This window comes from Neoarius graeffei, chromosome 4 (assembly GCF_027579695.1).
Source record: "Neoarius graeffei isolate fNeoGra1 chromosome 4, fNeoGra1.pri, whole genome shotgun sequence".
Classification (NCBI taxonomy): Eukaryota; Metazoa; Chordata; class Actinopteri; order Siluriformes; family Ariidae; genus Neoarius; species Neoarius graeffei.
The window spans coordinates 15,738,042-15,761,766 of record NC_083572.1 but is presented as its reverse complement, the minus strand read 5'-3'; the positions used below and the strand labels follow the sequence as shown (position 1 = coordinate 15,761,766).

The following is a 23,725-nucleotide window of genomic DNA, read 5'->3' as shown; positions in this document are numbered from 1 at the left end:
AGCAGCCGGATATTTTCTTTGATTGACAGCTTGTTTCAACTATAGACAGGCAGCGGTGAATTTCAGTTCAGTCCCATGCGGATTCGCAAGTGCTGTGGTGTATTGTAAGAGCTCAGCTTACATTTCGATTTCATTCATTACATACGGTTTCTACCAGCTTTTTTAGCTTGTATATATTTTCATTGTAAATAAAGTGTAAATATAGTGTCAAGTTTGCTATCTTAGTTCCAGAAATTTCGTTTATTTGAGTGACTGAACTTGAACTTGAGGGGGCTAGTCAGCTAGCAAGAAAGCTGCGCACGGATGCCAAGCATTGCTGATTTAATTTTGGCGAAGCCATTTGCCAGTCTTCCTTTCGAGGAAAAAATTAAAATTAAAGAGCAGGGTAGACCAGTGCCTCAAACTGACTTGGTGAAAAAGGTAGGGAATAATACTCGTTCCTTTCAGCTCTCCTGGTACGAGAAAGTGAATTGGCTAACAGCAAGTGACCCACAACAACAACAGTAAATAGGCTACTTTAGTAATATGTCATGGATGGACCAAAAATATAGAATTTATTTAAAATGTTTATGCTGAGTATATTATATTGGGGGCGGCACGGTGGTGTAGTGGTTAGCGCTGTCACCTCACAGCAAGAAGGTCTGGGTTCGAGCCCCGTGGCCGGCGAGGGCCTTTCTGTGCGGAGTTTGCATGTTCTCCGCGTGGGTTTCCTCCAGGTGCTCCGGTTTCCCCCACAGTCCAAAGACATGCAGGTTCGGTTAACTGGTGACTCTAAATTGACTGTAGGTGTGAATGGTTGTCTGTGTCTATGTGTCAGCCCTGTGATGACCTGGTGACTTGTCCAGGGTGTACCCTGCCTTTCGCCCGTAGTCAGCTGGGATAGGCTCCAGCTTGCCTGCGACCCTGTAGAACAGGATAAAGCGGCTAGAGATAATGAGATGAGATATTATATTGGAATATATATTTCTCTGGATATGAATTAAACACAGCTACAATTTGGAAAACATTTTTAAACAAAAACACAGCCGAGAACATTTCACACTACAGACCTGGATTAAAAGTGAAGGGTTATCAGAATTGTCAATAAAACATTTCTCAGTCAAAATAAGTAAAATATAGGGAAAGTGTCATTGAATGAAATGTGTGGCACCCAGCTCTACTGCTGAGGTTCCTGACAAAGAGCTGCTTTCAATAATGATCAATTTTTAAACAACATGCCACAATTTTAAAATATAAAATGTTAAAATATACCCCCCCAACACCAACACCACCATTATGTATATTGGACAGTAGGCTAATGGGCCAAAAGAACCTGTTATTTCACAGTTTGTGACCCAGCCAACAATCAGCCAGATCAGAGGCAAGAGTATGGGCAAAATTGATGTTTTGTCTTTTAAAATCTGGAAATATTGTAACCGACCAGCCTCCCCTGTTTGAAAGACTACCAGCCGCCACTGATCAGGATCTATTATAAAACTGGGACACACTTTCAGTGCTGCTGTGAATCAAAATAGGATCCTTTAGTTTAAGGAGCATTTCAGTGAATGGTTCAATGAAGTTTTTGCAGTGAATATTTTTAAAATGACTTCATTTATTAGCAACACATTGTCAGTCTGTGAGAGCAGGTACCTCTACATGTTGGAAGGCTGGACCAGCCAGTTTCTTTACATTCAACCTCCGAAAGTCCATCGAGGATGTAGGGTTTGTGACAGCCGTATTTGACTTTTTCCCCATATCCATACTCTCGCAACTCAGCAAATGACAGAAAGCCATTCTCTATCAGCGTGGGCACAGGACATGTTACCACTGCACAAAAGAAAAGAAAACAAAAACAACGGTGGTGGTGTCTCAGTGGTTAAAGGTTAAAGGGGTTTGATGAAACATGAACTGAAACCTATGTAGTGAAAGTTCATTATGTCTCCCTATTGAAACTATTCTTTAAATTCGTTTCTTAAGACAAGGAACATCAGCTGATAAGGCACGTCACCACTCGACATCTGGTGACTGTTTTGAAGAAGGCGGAAGTTTACCGCCGAAACTGTCAAGGTAGCATCTTAAAAAATCCTTGTCTTAAGAAACGAATTTAAAGAATAGTATGAACTGAAACCTAATCTTCCCCTTTCATTTCCAAATGTCATTAATCAGCCAAGAAATGTTTGGTGTATGAAGAAACTACATGAAGATTTGGGCTACAGCCAGTGATACTGTCAGAGCTGCTGTCAGAGCTGCTATTCTAGAAAACTTACACAATCAACAGGGCAGTGGTATAATGTCGAAGAAAAATACTTTGTTTTTGATGTGGCTTGAAGTATTTCTTACTGTACTCACACGTGCAATCTGGTGGTACCGTCCATGTGCCATCTGCAGTGCATGTGGATCTCTTATTGCCAACGAGAATCATGGGAGGCAAACACTCATAGATCCCTCCAAAACCAAATGGAACCGTGTCCCCCGTAAACTCCCTGTCATACACGATTTTGGCATAAGGTGGAATAGGCGGAAGACCACAAGTCACAGCTTGAGGGGGAAAAAACAAAACACTGATTAGACTGTGATGCAGGACATCAGATTTTATTTAAGACTGGTTGGTTCGGTCGTGAATAGTATGTTGGCATACGTTCACACACTGGAGTAGGCTCACTCCACTTGGCCGTGTGTAAGCATTCGCTAGAATTGGCTCCAACCAGGATGTATCTAAACACACACAAATAAACACCATGATCACATTCTATACACAATGACCACACCAGAGCATAACATCGTTTTGTATTTGAGTGAGTTATCTGAGTCAAGATGGCTGTTCTTTTTCAGATATGGAAGTGTTTCCAATAGAGGCTTTGCACCACATGACCCCATAGCAATGGTAACTACACCGCCATGACAGGGGGCATGCTTTTCGTGCTTCATTCACACAAGTTAGTTGTTTTTTATCAGTATGGGAAGGTTTTCCTGCATTTTTGGATGAGCAAATCACTCTGAATGAAACAAAGACATCAGATTTTTTTAATTTACAAAAAGTAATTCATCATTGGGAAAAAAAAACTAAAGAAATTTCTAAACATAGAAGGGAAGATGGGGGAAAAACATTCAGTGGGACTTGGTGTTGCACGGAGAGGTCAAAAACCCAATGGTATGCTTACTTCATTTCCACGAAGGTAAGAATTAAAAAAAAAAAATTACAACTATTCTTATACAGTGGCGTGACCATGAGCCTCAACACAGTGGCTCTGTACAGCTTCACCTTCACCGAGACTTAAAAAGTGCATTTACATTTATGTGCTTGGGACCCAGCCCTTATGGGAAACACCTGATGGTGATATGAGCGCAATCAGCACGCACACATAAGGACACAGAGGCTTCATGAAACATTATCACTGTCACATTTGTTTCTAGCACGGGCGATTGCTCTAAGACAACGAGGGAGGCTCAGCCTCCTCTAAAAATGACAAACATCGTGTAGGATGAATCGCGCTAGGCTTATGTTATAGCCGACCTTATAACATTGCTATTTCAGATCCAGAATCATAGAAATATATGTGCTCAACCCAACTACAGTGCGAAATCATTCCGTTATAACTTTCCCCAGTTCGCCTAATGTGCGCGTGAGTTTTTCCCCCTCGTGACAACGCAATGCAGCCCAGCCTCAGTGGACTTCAATGGCATTTGGGAGCTTGTTAGGACTGGGACTGTTTTGGCCTCTAGAGGCCGCTGTTATTTCATTTTCTTGTCATGTTTGTTTTGGCCTCTAGAGGCCGCCATTGTTTCTGTGTTTTATGTTTGTTGTTTTCCATGTGTTTTGTGCCCTGCCTAGTCCTCATTAGTGTCACCTGTGGCCTATTTTAGTTTGTGTATTTATACCCCTGAGTTCAGTCCTCTTGTCACAGAGTCTTTGTGCTGTTATGTTTAGCTCCAGTTTCCTCTGTACCGTGTTCCTTGTCTTTTTGGTTTTGCACTTTGCTTTGCTTTTTGGACCTAGTATTTACTGTGTTTTTGGATCTTCTGAGCGTTGGTATTTTTGCCTTGTCTTTTCTGGTTTTTTGGCTTTTATTTTGTACTTTGGATATTTCTTATTTTTTCCCTTCATCTTCTGAGCTTTTTGGATTTTTGTAAATATTGTAAATAAACCTTTTGATACTTTTTCTACTTCCGCCTCACGCCTCTGCATTTGAGTCATTCCCCTGGTGGCCTAGTGGGGGTTTGCTGGATTATCACACCAGTGAACCAGGTTCGAATCCCAGCAAAACCCTAACAGAAAGACTCCGTCATGACCGATTCAGCAGAGGCTGCTTCAACTGTCTACCCGGCCAACCTTCAGCTTTGACACGCTTCGGAGCGACCATGGAAACTCATGGACGAACGCTCACCAGCCAACGTGAGGCCCTTGCCACAAGGAACTGCTTCAGCAAATTGGGAAATTCCTGGCACAGCTGACACCTCTGCCTGCATCTCCTCATCCTGATCCAGCTCCTGTTCCTGCTCCCATGCCTCCCGCCACACTGTCTCCTTCACCTCGCGAACCCAGCCTTCCTGCACCACAGAGGTATGATGGCAAGCACGGTGACTGCCAGGAGTTCCTTACCCAGTGCCAACTCACCTTTGAGCTACAGCCTACCACCTACACTACGGATCGCCGCAAGATCGCCTTTGTGATAACCTTGTTAGCTGGTAAGGCACGAGCTTGGGCAACAGCTATCTGGCAGAGACGGGGACCCGAGTGCTCTGATTTTGAACTATTTACTGAGGAGATGCTTCGGGTCTTCGACCAGGTGGACATCAGAACCGATGCAGCCAGAAAGCTCATGTCCATCCGGCAAGGAAGAAGCGTCGCAGATTACGCCATCTCGTTCCGGACGCTCGCAGCAGTAAGTGGATGGAACGAGACTGCCCTGGTATCAGCCTTCCACCATGGTCTGTCTGACCCCATCAAGGACGGCCTGGCCTCTATTGGATGCCCAAGTGACCTCGAAACTCTCATCTCACATTCTACTCATCTGGACAACAGTATGAGAGAACGCCGCCAAGTCCTGAGCCCCCCCAGCCTCCCTACCTCTACCTGGAGCCTGTCTACCTCCTCCAGTGACTGTCCAGAACCCATGCAAGTGCGTCGTACTCGCCTCTCCGCATCTGAGAGGGAGCGCAGAAGGAGGGACAAGTGCTGCATCTACTGTGGCAAGCCTGGTCACTTCCGATCATCATGTCCCGAACTCTCGGGAAAAGGACCGCCCCATCCAGCCGAGGGAGGGTTGTGACGGGGCCTACCCTCTCTCCTGAACTCCCTGGCCAAGGAATCTACATCCCGGTCTCCATCTCCTGGGGTGAGTCTGTCCACTCTTGTCAAGCTTTGTTAGACTCAGGGGCGGCTGGGAACTTTATGGATATTCACTTCGCCCAAAGTATCAATGTCCCGACTGCACCTCTTGAAGTCCCACTGTCTGTGTCTGCCCTGGATGGCCAAGCCTTAGGTGATGGAAGAGTCACCCAAGTAACTTCTCCAGTCTTCCTCCAGTCTCAAGGTCACAAGGAAGAAATATCCCTGTACCTGATTCCTTCACCAGAGTTCCCAGTGATTCTAGGCCTTCCTTGGCTTACTCGCCACAACCCTCACATAGACTGGGTAACAAGCCAGGTTGTGAAATGGGGCCCTGCATGCTATGCCTCTTGTCTGCTCTCTAGCTCTCCTGTATCTCCTGCCGAGCCCCCTGATCCCACCGAGTTATCTCAAGTTCCCACAGAGTACTGGGATCTTAAGGAAGTTTTCAGCAAGAGCAGGGCCGCCGTTCTTCCTCCGCACCGTGCCTATGACTGTGCCATCGACTTGCTCCCTGGGACTACCCCTCCTCGTGGCAGACTGTTTTCCCTCTCTCAGCAAGAACACAAGGCCATGGAGGAATACCTCAAAGACACCCTGGTCTCTGGGTTCATTTGACCCTCCACCTCACCCGCTGGTGCCGGCTTCTTCTTTGTCGGCAAGAAGGATGGGGGGCTCCGACCATGTATTGACTACAGGGGCCTGAACAAGATCACTGCGAGCAACCGATATCCCCTTCCACTGATGTCCACAGCCTTCGACCTGCTCCAAGGCGCCACCGTCTTCACCAAGTTGGACCTACGGAACGCATACCACCTCATCTGTATCCGACAGGGAGACGAGTGGAAGACTGCCTTTAACACCCTGTCTGGGCACTACGAATACCAGGTGATGCCCTTCAGACTCACCAACGCACCAGCTGTTTTTCAGGCCCTAATCAACGACGTCTTGAGGGACATGATTAACCTGTATGTTTTTGTCTACCTCGACAACATCCTTATCTTTTCCAAGACCGTGCAGGAGCACCGCCACCATGTCCGCCAGGTTCTCCAGAGGCTGCTACAGAACAATCTGTTCGCCAAGGCCCAGAAATGCGAATTTCATGTTCCCGAGGTCTCCTTTCTGGGATTTATTGTACGGACAGGCCAACTCCAAATGGACCCAGCCAAGACCCTGGCCGTCCGGGACTGGCCCACTCCCAAGTCCGTCAAAGAGGTTCAGCGGTTCTTAGGATTTGCTAACTTCTACCGCAAGTTTATCAGGAACTTTAGTTCTGTAGCAGCACCCATGTTGGACCTCACCAAAGGGACAGGTGGATCTTATGTCTGGTCTCCTCAGGTGGAAAAGGCGTTCAAAGACCTCAAGGATCGCTTCTGCACGGCACCCATTCTGGTCCTCCCGGACACCTCCCAACCATTCATCGTGGAGGTGGACGCCTCGGACAGTGGTGTTGGCGCGGTGCTCTCTCAACGTTCGGAAGGAAAGCTGCACCCCTGCGCTTACTTCTCCCACCGCCTGAGTCCTGCGGAGTCCCGGTACGATGTGGGGGATCGAGAACTGCTAGCGATCAAATTGGCCCTTGAGGAGTGGAGGCACTGGCTGGAGGGAGCGCAACATCCATTCCTGGTTTGGACTGACCACAAGAACCTGGAGTACCTCCAGCAAGCCAAAAGACTGAACCCAAGACAGGCTAGGTGGGCCCTGTTTTTCAGTCGGTTTGACTTCACCCTCTCGTACCGCCCCGGCTCCAAGAACACCAAACCTGACGCACTGTCCAGGCTGTTCTCTGCCACTAACAGGGAGAGTGAAGTCGGGCCTATCATCCCTGTGTCCCGGATTGTGGCCCCTGTCCCCTGGTGGCCTAGTGGGGGTTTGCTGGATTATCACACCAGCAAAACCCTAACAGAGCTATGCGCTTTTCAATATCAGAATGCAAGACGATTATTGGACAAATACTGTGAAAACACCCGCCCACAGACTCCAAGCTACAGTGGACTTCAATGGCATTTGGGAACGATGCGCTTTTCAATATCAAAATGCAAGACGATTATTGGACAAATACTGCGAAAACACCCGCCCACGGACTCCCAGCCTCACAGTGGGAGGGACATGGCAAAGCTTTCCGCAAGGAGACTGGTGATTGGTGAAAGCGGCTGGATATTTTCTTTGATTGACAGCTCGTTTCAACTATAGACAGGCATCGGTGAATTTCAGTTCAGTCCCATGCGGCTTCGCAAGTGGTGTGGCGTATTGTAAGAGATCAGCCTACATTTTGATTTCATTCATTACATACAGTGGTGCTTGAAAGTTTGTGAACCCTTTAGAATTTTCTATATTTCTGCATAAATATGACCGAAAACATCATCAGATTTCCACACAAGTCCTAAAAGTAGATAAAGAGAACCCAGTTAAACAAATGAGGCAAAAATATTATACTTGGTCATTTACTTATTGAGGAAAATGATCCAATATTACATATCTGTGAGTGGCAAAAGTATGTGAACCCCTAGGATTAGCAGTTAATTTGAAGGTGAAATTAGAGTCAGGTGTTTTCAATCAGTGGGATGACAATCAGGTGTGAGTGGGCACCCTGTTTTATTTAAAGAACAGGGATCTATCAAAGTCTGATCTTCACAACACATGTTTGTGGAAGTGTATCATGCCATGAACAAAGGAGATTTCTGAGGACCTCAGAAAAAGCATTGTTGATGCTCATCAGGCTGGAAAAGGTTACAAAACCATCTCTAAAGAGTTTGGACTCCACCCATCCACAGTCAGACACATTGTGAACAAATGGAGGAAATTCAAGACCATTGTTACCCTCCCCAGGAGTGGTCGACCAACAAAGATCACTCCAAGAGCAAGGCATGTAATAGTTGGCGAGGTCACAAAGGACCCCAGGGTAACTTCTAAGCAACTGAAGGCCTCTCTCACATTGGCTAATGTTAATGTTCATGAGTCCACCATCAGGAGAACACTGAACAACAATGGTGTGCATGGCAGGGTTGCAAGGAGAAAGTCACTCCTCTCCAAAAAGAACATTGCTGCTCGTCTGCAGTTTGCTAAAGATCACGTGGACAAGCCAGAAGGCTATTGAAAATGTTTTGTGGACAGATGAGACCAAAATAGAACTTTTTGGTTTAAATGAGAAGCGTTATGTTTGGAGAAAGGAAAAACACTGCATTCCAGCATAAGAACCTTATCCCATCTGTGAAACATGGTGGTGGTAGTATCATGGTTTGGGCCTGTTTTGCTGCATCTGGGCCAGGACAGCTTGCCATCATTGCTGGAAAAATGAATGCTGAATTATAGCAGCGAATTCTAAAGGAAAATGTCAGGACATCTGTCCATCTCAAGAGAAGGTGGGTCATGCAGCAAGACAACGACCCTAAGCACACAAGTCGTTCTACCAAAGAATGGTTAAAGAAGAATAAAGTTAATGTTTTGGAATGGCCAAGTCAAAGTCCTGACCTTAATCCAATCAAAATATTGTGGAAGGACCTGAAGCAAGCAGTTCATGTGAGGAAACCCACCAACATCCCAGAGTTGAAGCTGTTCTGTACGGAGGAACGGGCTAAAATTCCTCCAAGCCAGTGTGCAGGATTGATCAACAGTTACTGCAAACGTTTAGTTGCAGTTATTGCTGCACAAGGGGGTCACACCAGATACTGAAAGCAAAGGTTCACATACTTTTGCCACTCACAGATATGTAATATTGGATCATTTTCCTCAATAAATAAATGACCAAGTATAATATTTTTGCCTCATTTGTTTAACTGGGTTCTCTTTATCTACTTTTAGGACTTGTGTGAAAATCTGATGATGTTTTCGGTCATATTTATGCAGAAATATAGAAAATTCTAAAGGGTTCACAAACTTTCAAGCACCACTGTACAGTTTCTACCAGCTTTTTTAGTTTGTATATATTTCCATTGTAAATAAAGTGTAAATATAGTGTTGTCAAGTTTGCTATCTAAGTTCCAGAAATTTTGTTTATTTGAGTGACTGAACTTGAACTTGAGGGGGCTAGTCAGCTAGCAAGAAAGCTGCGCACGGATGCCAAGCATTGTTGATTTAATTTTGGCGAAGCCATTTGCCAGTCTTCCTTTCAAGGAAAAAAATTAAATTAAAGAGCAGGGTAGACCAACGCCTCAAATTGACTTGGTGAAAAAGGTAGGGAATAATACGTGACCCACATCAACAACAGTAAATAGGCTACTTTAGTAATATGTCATGGATGGACCAAAAATATAGAATCTATTTAAAATGTTTATGCTGAGTATATTATATTGGAATATATATATTTCTCTAGATATGAATTAAACACAGCTATAATTTGCAAAACATTTTTAAACAAAAACACAGCCGAGAACATTTCACACTACAGACCTGGATTAAAAGTGAAGGGTTATCAAAATTGTCAATAAAACATTTCTCAGTCAAAATGAGTAAAATATAGGGAAAGTGTCATTGAATGAAATGTGTGGCACCCAGCTCTATGTTTGGCTCCCCAAGGTCAGTGCTTGTGCCTATTCCAGAACACTCTGCTGTTACTGCTGAGGTTCCTGACAAAGAGCTGCTTTCAATCATGATCAATTTTTAAACAATATGCCACAATTTTAAAATATAAAATGTTAAAATATACCCGCTCCCCCCAACACCACCATTATGTATATTGGACAGTAGGCTAATGGGCCAAAAGAACCTGTTATTTCATAGTTTGTGACCCTGCCAACAATCAGCCAGATCAGAGGCAAGAGTATGGGCAAAATTGATGTGTTTTTTCTTTTTTCTTTTAAAATCTGGAAATATCGTAACCGACCAGCCTCCCCTGTTTGAAAGACTACCAGCCGCCACTGGTTTCTAGCCATGTTTATGACTTTGCTTTCGGTTTCATTTTTGTTTTTTTGTAAATATCACACCTGCTAATAAACACTCTTCCTGCACTTAGACCCGTCTACCACCACATACCTGACACAATACTTCACAAAGTCTCTATGAAAACAGTGTGCTGATTGGGCTCAAATCAGTATCAGGTGTTTCTCTTAATGACTGGGTCTCAAGCGTGCGCACAACATGCTCAGAAGGAGCCCAGAATGTAAATCCACTTTTTAAGTCTCGGTGAAGGCGAGGCTGTGCCGAGCCACTGTGTTGCTCATGTTCACTTCACTGTATAAGAATGAGCACCTTGCTGCAGTTGTGATTTTTTTTTTTTAATTCTTACCTTTTTGGAAATGAAGTGAGCATACCGTAGGGCTTTTGAGCTCTCCATTCAACAGTGAGTCCCACTGAATGTTTTTCCTCTTCTAAGTTGAGAAATTTCTCTCATTTTTTCCCCCCGATGATGAATTACTTTTGGGAAATTAAAAAATCTGATGTCTTTGTTTCATTCAAAATGATTTGCACATCCAAAAATGCATCAAAACCTTCCCATACCAATCAATAACAACTAACTTGGCTGAATGAAGTACTACAAGTGTGCCCCCTGTCATGGTGGCGTAGTTACCATTGCTATGGGTTGACGTGACAGTGCAAAGCCGTTATTCAGTTGCATTTGGAATATTTAATGAATATTTGTAACAAAGCATTCCAAAGTACAGAAGCCCTGAACTACAATTTGTGGAAAGAAATTGAAATGTCCAGTTATTTTGACTTAATAATAGGCTAACTCAGAAGATACTGTTGTTATTTTGACTTAATATTTTAACTTGACTTAATAACCCATTAGTTGAAGTTATTATCTCATTATTTTGTCTCCTAACACTTAAACTGTCCTATCAGTCATTATGACTTTTAGAATTGATCATTACTTAATGAACAATCAGTAGACATCAGGCTTGTAGTACTCAAATCTTAATTTTAAGGACTTCTGACTTGACTTGGACTTGAGCACTGATGACTTGGACTTGGACTCGGACTCGTGCATTAACTGCATTCAGACTCGTAAATTGGAGACGAGGACTCGGATTTTATTTATTTTTTGTAACATGCCATAATAATTTATACCTACATTAATTTTTATACTAATTTTGTGCAAGAGAATGCACATTCACCTGTTCATACATCATGTTCAGGAACAAACTAACATTAATGGCACTAAAATGCCTGGAGAGAACCCTCCTAGGATTGTCCGATTTGCTTATACAGACTTCTCGTGCAGTGGGAAAAAATGCACTGCTATGTGTTCCATATGTAGAAGAACTATCGAGGAGACGATGGGGACAACATCGAACTTCAATCATCACTTGGTAAGACTCCACCCAGAGAAGGAAGTGACATGCTATGTTCATTGCCCTGTTGATAGCGGGGCTTGCTGACCAATGAACTAGTGAGTGTTAACCCTCTCTCATGCTATTTGCCCTGTTGATAGTGGGTGGGGCTTGCTGAGTGATGAACAAGCTTTTTATCTGTAGCCTATTAACTAAAATGGGGCAGTCAAGCAGTAGCGTTAGTCCAACAAAGTAGCAGAGACGGTTTCACATAAAGGTAGCAACAGCCACTGTCACATGGTGTGGTTGGAGTCTTGGACTCGACTCAAATTTTTTTTTAATGACTTGGACTTGACTCAGACTTGAACACTGGGGACTCGAGACTGGATTCGGCCTCGAGGTTTAGTGACTTGACGACAACACTGGTAGACATACTGTATTTGTGTCAACTGAATTCCACTATAAAGCAATGCCTGGCTTATGTCTGGCTTACTTACTATCTGAGAAACAACATTCAGTATTCTATAAATACATTGTATTGATAGATTGTGGGGTGTTTTATATAAAGTACTGTGCAAAAGTCTTATGGCACATGTAAAGAAATGCTGTCAACCAAAAATGGCTTAAAAATAATGAAATGAAATGTTTCAACATTTTAAAAAAAAATGATATAAACAGTATTCAGAAAGGCATAATAAAATGAAACAAAGTCAGTATTTGGTGTGAGACGACCCTTTGCTTTAAAAAAAAAAAAAATTAAAAATAGTAGTCTCCGGGACAATGAGAGCAGTTTTATAAGGAAATGAGCTATAGGTTTTACTGAGCATCTTACAGAACCAGCCACAGTCCTTGTTCTGGATACTTTGACTGTCACACTTGCTTCTTAATTTTGCACTAAAACCCAGTAGCCTTCATTATGTTTTCTTTTTAAATCTGAAAAGTGGCCTCTTATGTAATATGCTGCTCAGATACAAACTTTTTTTCTTTCTGTAGCATTTAATTTTATGCTGGAAAATGAACGTTTCTAACTCTAAAATGTTTTTGTACTGACTCGATAATATTAGAAGTCGTAAAATAGAAATCTATAACAAAGTTTGTATGAACAAAAAGGTCTTAGGGTACCTAAGACTTTTGCACAGTACTGTATATTAAGACAAATTAATGATACAATATTGAAATAGATAGATATTAAGTTGAAATAATGATATGACACTTCAAAACTTATTGACTATTAGAAAGCACTGACACTGGAGACTCCTTCCTTACAGACTTACAGAAAGCTGCTGTCACACATAATGCTAACAACCAGAGTTCATGGTAGCCTCCAAACATGGCCCCCACGAACTACAACTCCCATACATCTCATGGCCATCCCTCTCCAGAATTCTAATCAGCGCCGCACCTGCGCCCCATTTAATGACAGTACTTAAGGACTCAAACAACATTCCGTCAGTGCGAAGAAGCACTCAGCATGTTACTACCTGATCCTACCGAGCTGTTGTTTATAGTGTTGATGTCCCGTGATGTTGACTCTAGTTCCGTTCGTTCCCGACTCCGATTACTCGTCCAGTCTCCTACAGTCTATCTTCACATCGCTAGACCATTGGCTTTCTCCTGATTCTGAGTTTGGCTTTACATTGGCTTTGTCTATCAATTTGCGATGCACCAGTTCCCCCCTGTGACTGCTCCAGTAAGTGCCTGCTGTTTTCTGACACCTGCACTGTATCAATAACATATCGATAACTAGAAGGGCACTTGGTAGGGTGCATATCTCCACCAAGCCACATATTTGGATTTGAATCAAAATCTGATCAAATATTTCTTGGCCCATGGCTCACCTTTCCTCCAAATTTTATTTGAACCTGTTTGCTACTTTTTGAGATATGTTGGGAATGGACAAACAAATCTGGGATCCACATACATATCTGGATTTGAGTCTAAATCTTATTGATTGTTTCTTGGCCTGGACGGTACGATGGTGTAGTGGTTAGCACTGTCGCCTCACAGCAAGAAGGTTCTGGGTTCGAGCCCAGTGGCTGACAGAGGCCTTTCGGTGTGGAGTTTGCATGTTCTCCCCATGTCTGTGTGGGTTTCCTCCAGGTGCTCTGGTTTCCCCCACAGTCCAAAGACACACAGGTTAGGCTAATTGGTGGCTTTAAATTGACCATGAGTGTGAATGGTTGTTTGTCTCTGTGTCAGCCCTGTGATGACCTGATGACTTGTCCAGGGTGTACTCCACCTCTCACCCATAGTCAGCTGGGATAAGCTCCAGCTTTCCCATGACCCTGCACAGGACAAGCGGTTATGGATAATGGATGGATGGAGATAATGAGTTAAGTCAAAATAATGAGACATTAAATTGAAATTATGACATAGCACTTAAAAGTTTCATTTCCCAAAGCACTGACACTGGAGACTTCCATAATTCCATAAATTTTACAGAAATGACAGCACTTCAATTATTTTTCCTTGAGGTTCAGGGCTTCTATACAAAAGAAACACCAAATAGATACCACAAAATGAAGTGAGACAATATGTAAATGTAGTGAAATGCAATCACCCCTCATTGCAGGTATACATGATGACGCTTTGGTAAGCAATCTTATTGACGGCCACTTTTCCATTCTGTGGTGATTCAGGAACTGGACACCGCTTTACTGTGTGAGAACATGAGAGCATAATAAAAATCACACCATGGGGAACATGTGGTGTGCAGCATGTAACTGACTTGTTGACTTTGTACTGATTATTGCTTATATAAAACTGTCACGAGTGGCAAGCTGAGGTGAAGTGCAGACCCAAGAGCAGCCTCAGAAAACAGGCAGTATAAAGTGTAAACTTTAATGAAGTAGACAGCAGAAAGGCAAAGGTACAGTAGGGCTCAGGCGAAAATGGGTAGTCAAAAAACAGGCCAGGAGGTCAAAAACACAGAGGAGCAGGTAGACATGATCAGGGACAAAAAAATCTTCACAAAAAACAATGAACACAGGGACAAGGGAAATCCAGACAGAGGTTACAAAAGACACAATTCAAAAGAACAGGCAGGCAAAAACAGGGACAAAAAAACTGGACAGAAAAACTTGACAAAAAAAAGGAAAAAATCAGGCAGGGGGAATCAAGAAGACACAATACTAATGAGCTGTAGCAAGGTGAGGAAAGTCTACAAGAGACAGTCTGGCAAATGAAGTAGCTCCAAACAGTTCCTAAAAAGCCCTGGCTGATGGGAGAGGAATGGTAGCAGGTGTGGGAGTGCTGCTTCAGGAAATGGCCTTCAGCAAGGCAGGACTGAATTCCTGTCCTGGATCCAGCCTGGAAGTTCCACAAGCTAAGGCATGGATGGACTGGACTGGACTGTGACAGTACCACCCCCCCCCTCAACGGGCACCTCCAGGCACCTTAGAAAGTGCCTCAGGGTGTTGTTGGTGGAAGTCTGTGATGAGGGCGGGGTCCATGATGAACCTGGCAGGAACCCAGCTCCTCTCCTCAGGACCATACCCCTCCCAATCAACCAGGTACTGGAGTCCTCTGCCTCAGCATCATACCTTCAGCAACCTCCTGACAGTGAAGACCTCACCACCATCTATGAACCTGGGAGGAGGAGGGGGTTTGGAGGGTAGGGACAGGGAACTGGAGACCAGGGGTTTGACTTGGGAGACATGGAAAGTGGGGTGAATATGGTGCATGGTTACAGGCAGAGACAGTCTTACAGAGCAGGGATTAATTACCTTGGAGATGGGGAAAGGTCCTATGAACCTGGGAGCCAATTTGCGGGAGACCGTCTTGAGGGGCAAGTGGCAAGTGGAGAGCATTACTCACTGCCCCATCCAATAGATGGGGGCTGCTGAGTGGTGTCTCTCGACTTGCTCTTTAAACATCTTGACAGAACATAGGAGCTTTTTTCTGGTCAATGTCCACATTCTCCTGCAGCAGTGCACAAACATCTGGGCAGAGGGCATGGCAACTTCTTCTTGGATGGGGAAGAGTGGTGGCTGGTAACCCAGAGAGCACTGGAAGGGGGAAAGACCTGTAGCAAAGGTGGGTAAGGAGTTGTGAGCATACTCTATCCAAGGAAGGGTCTTGCTCCAGGAGGCAGCATCCTTGGACACCATGCACCTGAGAGCCACTCCCCCCCACAGTGCTGTCAGTCCCCCACTCGCTTGCTCACTCAAGTTTGTTGACGGTTTAGTGGCTGGCTGCTTTATGTCCCGGGGCTCCCTCATGCCTGAGTTACCTTCTGGCTCTCCCCTTTTAGTTATGCTGTCATAGTTAGTTGCCGGAGTCCCTGCTTGTACTCAGTGCAATATGTATAATGTTCCTACTTATTCAGGTGACATTGGGCATACCTAACAACCTGTGTTTTCTCTCTCTCTCTCTCTCTCTCTCTCTCTCTCTCTCCCCCCCCCCCCCCCCAAAAAAAATGTCCCTCTGAGTTACATGTCGGTCCTGGGATCGAGATGCTGACTTCTTCTGCTCCTCGGACCTGCCTGATCCATCCTGGTGCCCTGTGTCTGGTTGGAGTCTCATCGCATCGCTCCTGTGGAGGGCGGCCCCGTGTGGACAGTTGGGGGTCGCACCTGGAGGATGCTCTGGACTCTTGCAGTGGTGCTTTTGTGGGTGGGGACTGCAGGTGACTTGCTGACTTTGGGACTGCGGTTGTGGTGAATGGTTTTGCGCTCGGGTTTCCGTCGGTGGGGGATTTATAGCATCAACAAAGCTGACTTTATGTTAGGACTGTTAATGTTATAGTCATATTGTCTGTTGTTGCCCAAATGAGGATGGGTTCCCTTTTCAGTCTGGTTCCTCTCGAGGTTTCTTCCTCATGTCATCTGAGGGAGTTTTTCCTTGCCACCGTCGCCACAGGCTTGTTCACTGGGGATAGAGTAGGGATAAAATTAGCTCATATTTTAAGTTGTTCAAATTCTGTAAAGCTGCTTTGCGACAATGTTTATTGTTAAAAGTGTTATACAAATAAACTTGACTTCCAGCTCCTGGTTGGCCCGTTCCATCTGTCCACTGGTCTGAGGGTGAAAACCTGAAGACAGACTGCGAGAAGCACCAATGAGTTTACAGAAAGCCTTCCAGAATTGGGCAGAGAACTGGGGTCCATTGTCTGATATGATGTCTGAGGGGAGTCCATGTAGATGGAAAACATGGAGTGTCAGCAATTCGGCGGTCTCCTTGGCAGTGGGAAGCTTGGGCAGAGGGATAAAATGAACAGCTTTAGAAAAACGGTCGACAACAGTGAGGATACAAGTATTGCCACCTGAATTAGGGAGTCCTGTGATGAAATCCAGGGCTATGTGTGACCAGGGCCAGTGGGGAACAGGAAGGGGTTTCAGCAGGCCGGCAGGGGGTCTGTTGCCAGTCTTGTTCCTGGCACAGATGTCACAAGCTGCCACAAACCTCTGGACGTCCTCCTTGATGGATGGCCAGCAAAAACATTGTCAGATGAGTGCCAGAGTCCGGGCTGCTCCTGGGTGGCATGCCATTCTGGAACCATGACCCCATTGCAACACCTGTGCCCGCACAGAAACAAAAAGATGGTTAGGGGGTGCATTACTGGGCCCTGAGTCCTGCTGTTGGGCCTTCTGGACCAGGGTTTCCACCTCTAACAGAGTGGTCCCCACCAGGCACCGCGGAGGAAGGATGGTCTCAGGGGAGGTCAATTCCTCCTGCAGGGGAGAAAACATTCCGGACAAGGCATCAGGCTTACCATTCTTAGAGCCTGGGCGGAAGGAAAGTGTGAACTTGAAGCGAGAAAAGAAGAGGCCATTGGGCCTGACAAGAATTGAGGTGCTTGGCAGTCCTGAGGTATTTGAGGTTCTTGTGATCTGTCCATACGATGAAGGGAAGGTCTGACCCCTCCAACCAATGTATCCATTCTTCCAATGCCAGTTTAACGGCCAACAATTCCCTATTGCCAACATCATAGTTTCTCTCAGAGGGGGAAAGCCGACGAAAGAAGGAGCAAGGATGAAGCTTGTTGTCACTAGCTGATCTTTGGGACAATATGGCCCCCACCTCTGACTCCAAAGCATTGACCTCAGCCACAAACTGCAGGGACAGATCTGGAATGGTGAGTATAGGCAGGCGCTGGCATGAACCTTCGTTTGAGCTCAGAGAACACCTTCTCGGCCCCTTCCTCCCAGCTGAAAGGGACCTTGGTGGAAGTTAGAGTCATGAGGGGCCCAGCCACCATACTAAAGTTCCTGATGAATCGCCTGTAGAAATTTGCAAACCCAAGAAACTGCTGGAGTTCTCGCCGAGAGGACAGGGTGGGCCAGTCAGCAGCTGCCTTGAGTTTCAGGGGTTCCATCTGAATCTGTGCGGGGGAGATAATGAAACCCAGAAAGGAGACAGAACTTCTATGGAACTCACATTTCTTGGCCTTAACAAAGAGTTTATTTTCCAGGAGTCGCTGAAGGACCTGCCTGACGTGGATGCGGTGTTCATCAAGGGAGCGGGAAAAAAAATCAATATATTGTCCAGATAAACAAAAAGGTTAAGGTAGTCCCTCAGGACATCATTAATGAGGGCCTGGAAAACCGTGGGAGCATTAGTCAGGCTGAACGGAACCACAAGATATTCATAGTGGCCCATGGGGGTGTTGAACTCCGTCTTCCATTCGTCCCCTTCCCTGATCCTCACGAGGTGGTAAGCATTAGGCAGGTCTAGCTTGGTGAAAATCTGGGCTCCTTGGAGTAACTCAAAGGCCGTAGACATCAGAGGTAGGGGGTAACGGTTCTTGATGGTGATGTAATTTAACCTATGGTAATCAATGCAAGGGCGCAAGGATTTGTCCTTCTCCACAAAAAAGAATCCTGCCCCTGCAGGAGAAGAGGAGGGACGAATAATTCCAGCTGCTAAGGACTCTGTGACGTATTTACCCATGGCTTGCCTTTCAGAAGGAGAGAGAGAGTAAAGTCGCCCCTTAGGTGGTGCAGTCCCAGGGAGAAGGTCAATTCCACAGTCATAGGGCCTATGGGGAGGAAGGGAAACAGCTTGAGACTTGCTGAACACAGGTTTTAAGTCATTATACTCAGGAGGCACGTTAGAGAGGTCAGGATATTCACCAATGGTGGGCTGGAGCAGTTTGGCATGAGAGAGGGCAGATCTCAGGCATGACAATAAACAAGGGGGTCACACCAGATACTGAAAGCAAAGGTTCCCATACTTTTGCCACTCACAGATATGTAATATTGGATCATTTTCCTCAATAAATAAATGACCAAGAATAATATTTTCTTATTTGTTTAACTGGGTTCTCTTTATCTACTTTTAGGACTTGTGTGAAAAATCTGATGATGTTTTAGGTCCTATTTATGCAGAAATATAGAAAATTCTAAAGGGTTCACAAACTTTCTGTTAGGACTAGGACTGTTTTGGCCTCTAGAGGCCGCTGTTATTTCCTTTTCATGTCATGTTTATTTTGGCCTCTAGAGGCCGCCACTGTTCCTGTGTTTTGTGTTTGTGTTAATTGCCTGTTTAGTCCTGATTATCTTCACCTGTGTTCAATTTAGTTTGTGTATTTATACCCCCTGAGTTCAGTCCTCTTGTCACGGAGTCTTTGTGCTGTTATGTTTATCTCCAGTTTCCTCTGTACTGTGTTCTTTGTTTTAAACTTTGCTTTTCTTTTGGATTTAGTAGTTACTGTGTTTTTGGATCTTCTGAGCTTTGGTATTTTTGCCTTTTCTTTTCTGGTTTTTTGGCTTTTGTTTTGTACTTTTGGATTTTTTATTTTTTCCTTTATATCTTCTGAGCGTTTTTGAATTATTACTTTTTGGATTTTTTGTGTATATATTGTCAATAAACCTTTTGATACTTTTTTCTACTTCTGCCTCACGCCTCTGCATTTGAGTCATCCCCCTGGTGGCCTAGTGGGGGTTTGCTGGATTTATCACACCAACGAACCAGGTTCAAATCCCAGCAAAACCCTAACACTTTCAAGCACCACCGTATATATATATATATATATATATATGTGTGTGTGTGTGTGTGTGTATATATATATATATATATATAATACTGTGCAAAAGTCTTACACACATGTAAAGAAATGCTATCAACCAAAAATGGCTTAAAAATAATTAAATGAAATGTTTCAACATTAAAAAAAATACCATAACCAGCAGTAAGCCATAATAAATGAAACAAAGTCAGTATTTGGTGTGAGATGACCCTTTGCTTGAAAAAAATAAAAAATAGCAGTCTTGGGTACAATGAGTGCAGTTTGATAAGGAAATGAGCTGTAGGTTTTACTGAGCATCTTACAGAACCAGCTACAGTTCTTCTGGACACTTTGTCACACTTGCTTCGTAATTTTGCACCAAAACCCAGCAGCCTTCATTATGATTTCTTTTTTTTATTCTGAAAAGTCGTCTCTTATGGAATATGTTGCTCAGATACAAACATTATTTTTGTGTCACATTTAATTTTGTGCTGGAAAACGAACATTTGGACTCGAAAATGGTCCGTGTATCATCCGATCATTCAAGTATTCCATTCAATCTGGAAAATGTTTTTGTACTGACTCAATAATGTAGAAGTCATAAAATAGAAACCTGTAACAAAGTTTGTATGAAAAAATATAGTGTGCCTAAGACTTTTGCACAGTACTGTGTGTGTGTGTATCCACATTCACTGGATATGAGCAATCGCATGCTCTGATTGGCCACTGTACTACTCGGCTATCAGCTCATATACCGTGAGTAGAGAAAAACAAAATGGCGGAGCGTGTTACTGAACCAACCGAGGATGAAATAAAAACTCTACTCGAAAACAAAACTCCAAAAATGACAAAAAAGCCACAAAATATTGAATAAACGTATTTGATGGTAAGAACGTATCTTTTATTTTTCAAGAAATATTATTACAGCATTTTTCACAAATTGCTTCTGTCATTTCACCGGTTTGTTTGCATTCGAAGAGGAAATGATTTTGTCAGACGTTTTGAATAAAGATTTTATCTATCGAATTTGCAAAACAAATAGAAATAAAATTGCTCTGTTTCTCAAAATCCAGTGAATGTGGATGGAATAAAACAGTTATTCCACTCAATCTCATCGTACATGGCTTATAAACAACTTGGCGCTACACGCCTCATCAGCTATCAGCTCATGTACGACTCGATTTTGTGGAATAACTGTTATAAATATATATAATATTGTGTGTGTGTTTGTTTGTTAAATAATTATATTCAAAAATAACTTCAGGATGAAAATACATTATCGATATAATTTGCCTATTTATTCCATCCTTGCTGAATAATGAGAGCAAATTGTATTCAGAAAAAAACGATTCTTGTTGACCAAGATGGCTGCCTCCATCAATTTACAGCAAAGTTTGATTAGTCTTTTAGAAATGAAAGTAAATCATGCTGAGTCCTAATCCATCCCAGGCAATCTGTCTGAGGCAATTACTGAAGAACTGGATTCAGTTTGAGGGAGATGTATAGAGAAAAGGTTTGGGAGGTGAATATAAATATAATCATATACAGTAAATGAGACAATTCTTTAGTCACTGTGTTTGTGTATAGTGTGCTTTATCTCACGGGAGCACTTCAGCTCACGCTCGGTCCATTCTCCATTCTTTTTGCAGACTAGTTTGCGTGACCCCCCGGTACGTGAATAGCCTTGGCTGCATGACAGTATAACTTCTGTCCCCGGTTCAAAAAGTAGCTGTCCTCCACTCAGCTCTGAGCCGTCCTTTGGAAGAGGCCGAGTACACACTGGAACCACCACAACACACACACACACACACAAAAAAAAAAAATAAATATAAAAAAATAAATATCAAGGCATGCCCCATGGATTGAAGCTCAGGATCACTTGTATCACATATAACAATCTTAAGTGTCTGGCTATAAATCCCCCTACCCCCTGACATCAGATCATAACATTTGGCTATTTACACAACGTTAGTATGACCATATAGAACTGTGCATGATTAACTGCCAACTCCTTTCCTGCATCGACAAACAAAACACACATGTGGCCATAACAGGCCAAAATCTTCAGTAATGAAGGCTAGTTCCATCATTTTATCTTTACTCTGAGAAGGGATTCATGAATCAGGAATCATTCAGAAGTTATATGGTTACACAACTGTATTTAAAAGAGCTCATCAGAAGCTTTCAAATGACACCATTGCTGCAGCACTGCACTCTCCAGTGCCTGAGAGAGACCATCGAAGCCGGACATTTTAGTCAACTTTGGAGTTCTATTTCTGGTTCAAATGATGCCTCATTCGAGATATGGTGAACCTGTAATACATGTTTGTTTACAAAATTAAAGGTAGACGGCCTTTCAGATTTTTCAAGTGTAGGTCATAAAAAGAATTTTCCCCGACACCCAATTATTTTTGTTTGGTGGACCGAAAGCTACTGAATTTGAATCACAGACTTCCAATTTTATTTGTTTTTTATTCATGGCCCTAAATTCTCCGCTATTTTTTCCTGCTTCACCATGACCCAATTCAAGATACTACATCATGCATCATGTGGTGGGCTTTCCTTTTTGTATTCCACAATGCCTTGCGTGAAATTCTCTTTGTGTGGCAAAACCTCCACAAGTTCATTGTTAGTGATCCTTTCAAAACCTATTGCAAACTTTTTTTTTTTTTGTCTGTGTGTCATATGGAAGCTTTGAACAAAATATGTCTCATCTTTTCTTCACAGCTTCCTGCGAGATAGCCGAGGCCGGTTCATTACATTACATTACATTACATTACATTACATTACATTAATGGCATTTAGCAGACACTTTTATCCAGAGCAACAGACAACATACCCAGAGTAGCCTGGGAAGCAGTTGGAGTGCCTTGCTCAAGGGCACTTCAGCCATTCCTGCTAGTCCAGGGAATCGAGCTGGCAACGTTTTGGGCTTAAAGCTGCTTCTCTAACCATGAGGACATGGCTCCCCCAAAACAGAATGGATCAGTTTAAAGAATTTAAAATACAGATACTTTGACAAAATACACTGCTTGGCCAAAAAAAGTGGCACGCTAATATTTCATTGGACCACCTTTGGCTTTGATTATGGCACACATTCACCATGGCATTGTTTCGACAACCCTATTGAACGTCACAACATTTATTTCCATCCAGAGTTTCCATCATTAATTTTTGGCTGAGATCCCATCACCGAAAATCTTCTCCAGCACATCTCAAAGATTTTCAATGGAGTTAAGATCAGGACTTTGTGGTGGCCAATTTATAGGTGAAAATGATTATTTTGACTTATAAATGTTAAAATTATGGCAAATTATCTTTCGACTAGAGTATCTATTCAATTTTGTTCCAGAAGTGATACTTACTTGAGTGAAATAAAGGCTGAAACCAAGACAAAAGTGACCACTGCAAATGTTTCAGTGTCCGTCTTTGCGGTGTCTGTCTCCCTGACAATAGATTTGGTCTTATCTGAATGGTTTTTGCCAATTGTCTGTTGCCCTAATTAGTTGCTCTGTGTCTCACCTGGTTGCCTGTTGCTGGCAACATTGCCCAGAAAGTTGTCCCATGTATCATCACCTTTGGTCAAGTCAACAAGTCATAAAACATTCAAGCAATTCATAAAACCATCAATCAGTCAAATGAAGTTAGTGTTTTACTTTACCAATGTTCGTCGTTACAGTTTTGAGTAGACACGTGTGACATATAAACAGCAGCAACCACCAAATAGCTGGCCTCATCCTCATTTTTGAGTGTTTTTGGTTCGCTGATACCGACTACAGTCACTTTTCTGCGCTGTTTGTCATAGTTTTGTTTCACAAAGCTGGGGGAGGCGTTGGAGAAATGGAGTCATCGTCATTTACCAGCATTTAGAAATCTCTGACCTTCTGACTGTTTGTACACTCCCTTCCTCCTCCCTTACACATCCCGTCAAAACTGTTCATGTCAACAACAGCTTATTCCTCTATTTGAGTTTCAACGGATGAGAATCAAAGTTTTTCAGTTATATCAGCAAAAGTGTCATGAGCACATCTATCTATCTATCTATCTATCTATCTATCTATCTATCTATCTATCTATCTATCTATCTATCTATCTATCTATCTATCTATAAATCAGCTCTTAAGTAGCAAGCAGGCGTTTAGTATTTGTGTTTCTCTTCACTGGACCACCACTGAAACGTTATTTGTTATTTGGCTGTCCTATTCATGAGACGCAAATGCCAAATCTGTCCTGAGCTCAAAGGTCAGAACAAGAGATTTG

At 43.3% G+C, this 23,725-nt stretch overlaps 1 protein-coding gene across 1 annotated transcript; it reads right to left on the bottom strand.

The window, feature by feature from the left end:
• Positions 1–1,594: 1,594 nt before the first annotated feature.
• On the bottom strand, positions 1,595–23,224 carry LOC132884227 (beta-2-glycoprotein 1-like). Its single transcript, XM_060918043.1, has 6 exons — positions 23,127–23,224; positions 21,068–21,244; positions 14,078–14,174; positions 2,618–2,694; positions 2,329–2,517; positions 1,595–1,806 (listed from the first exon to the last, which is right to left on the bottom strand). Exons 1-6 carry the CDS (start codon positions 23,206–23,208, stop codon positions 1,595–1,597), a joined length of 834 nt encoding a protein of 277 aa, XP_060774026.1. The 5' UTR covers positions 23,209–23,224.
• Between the last annotated feature and the right edge of the window lie 501 nt (positions 23,225–23,725).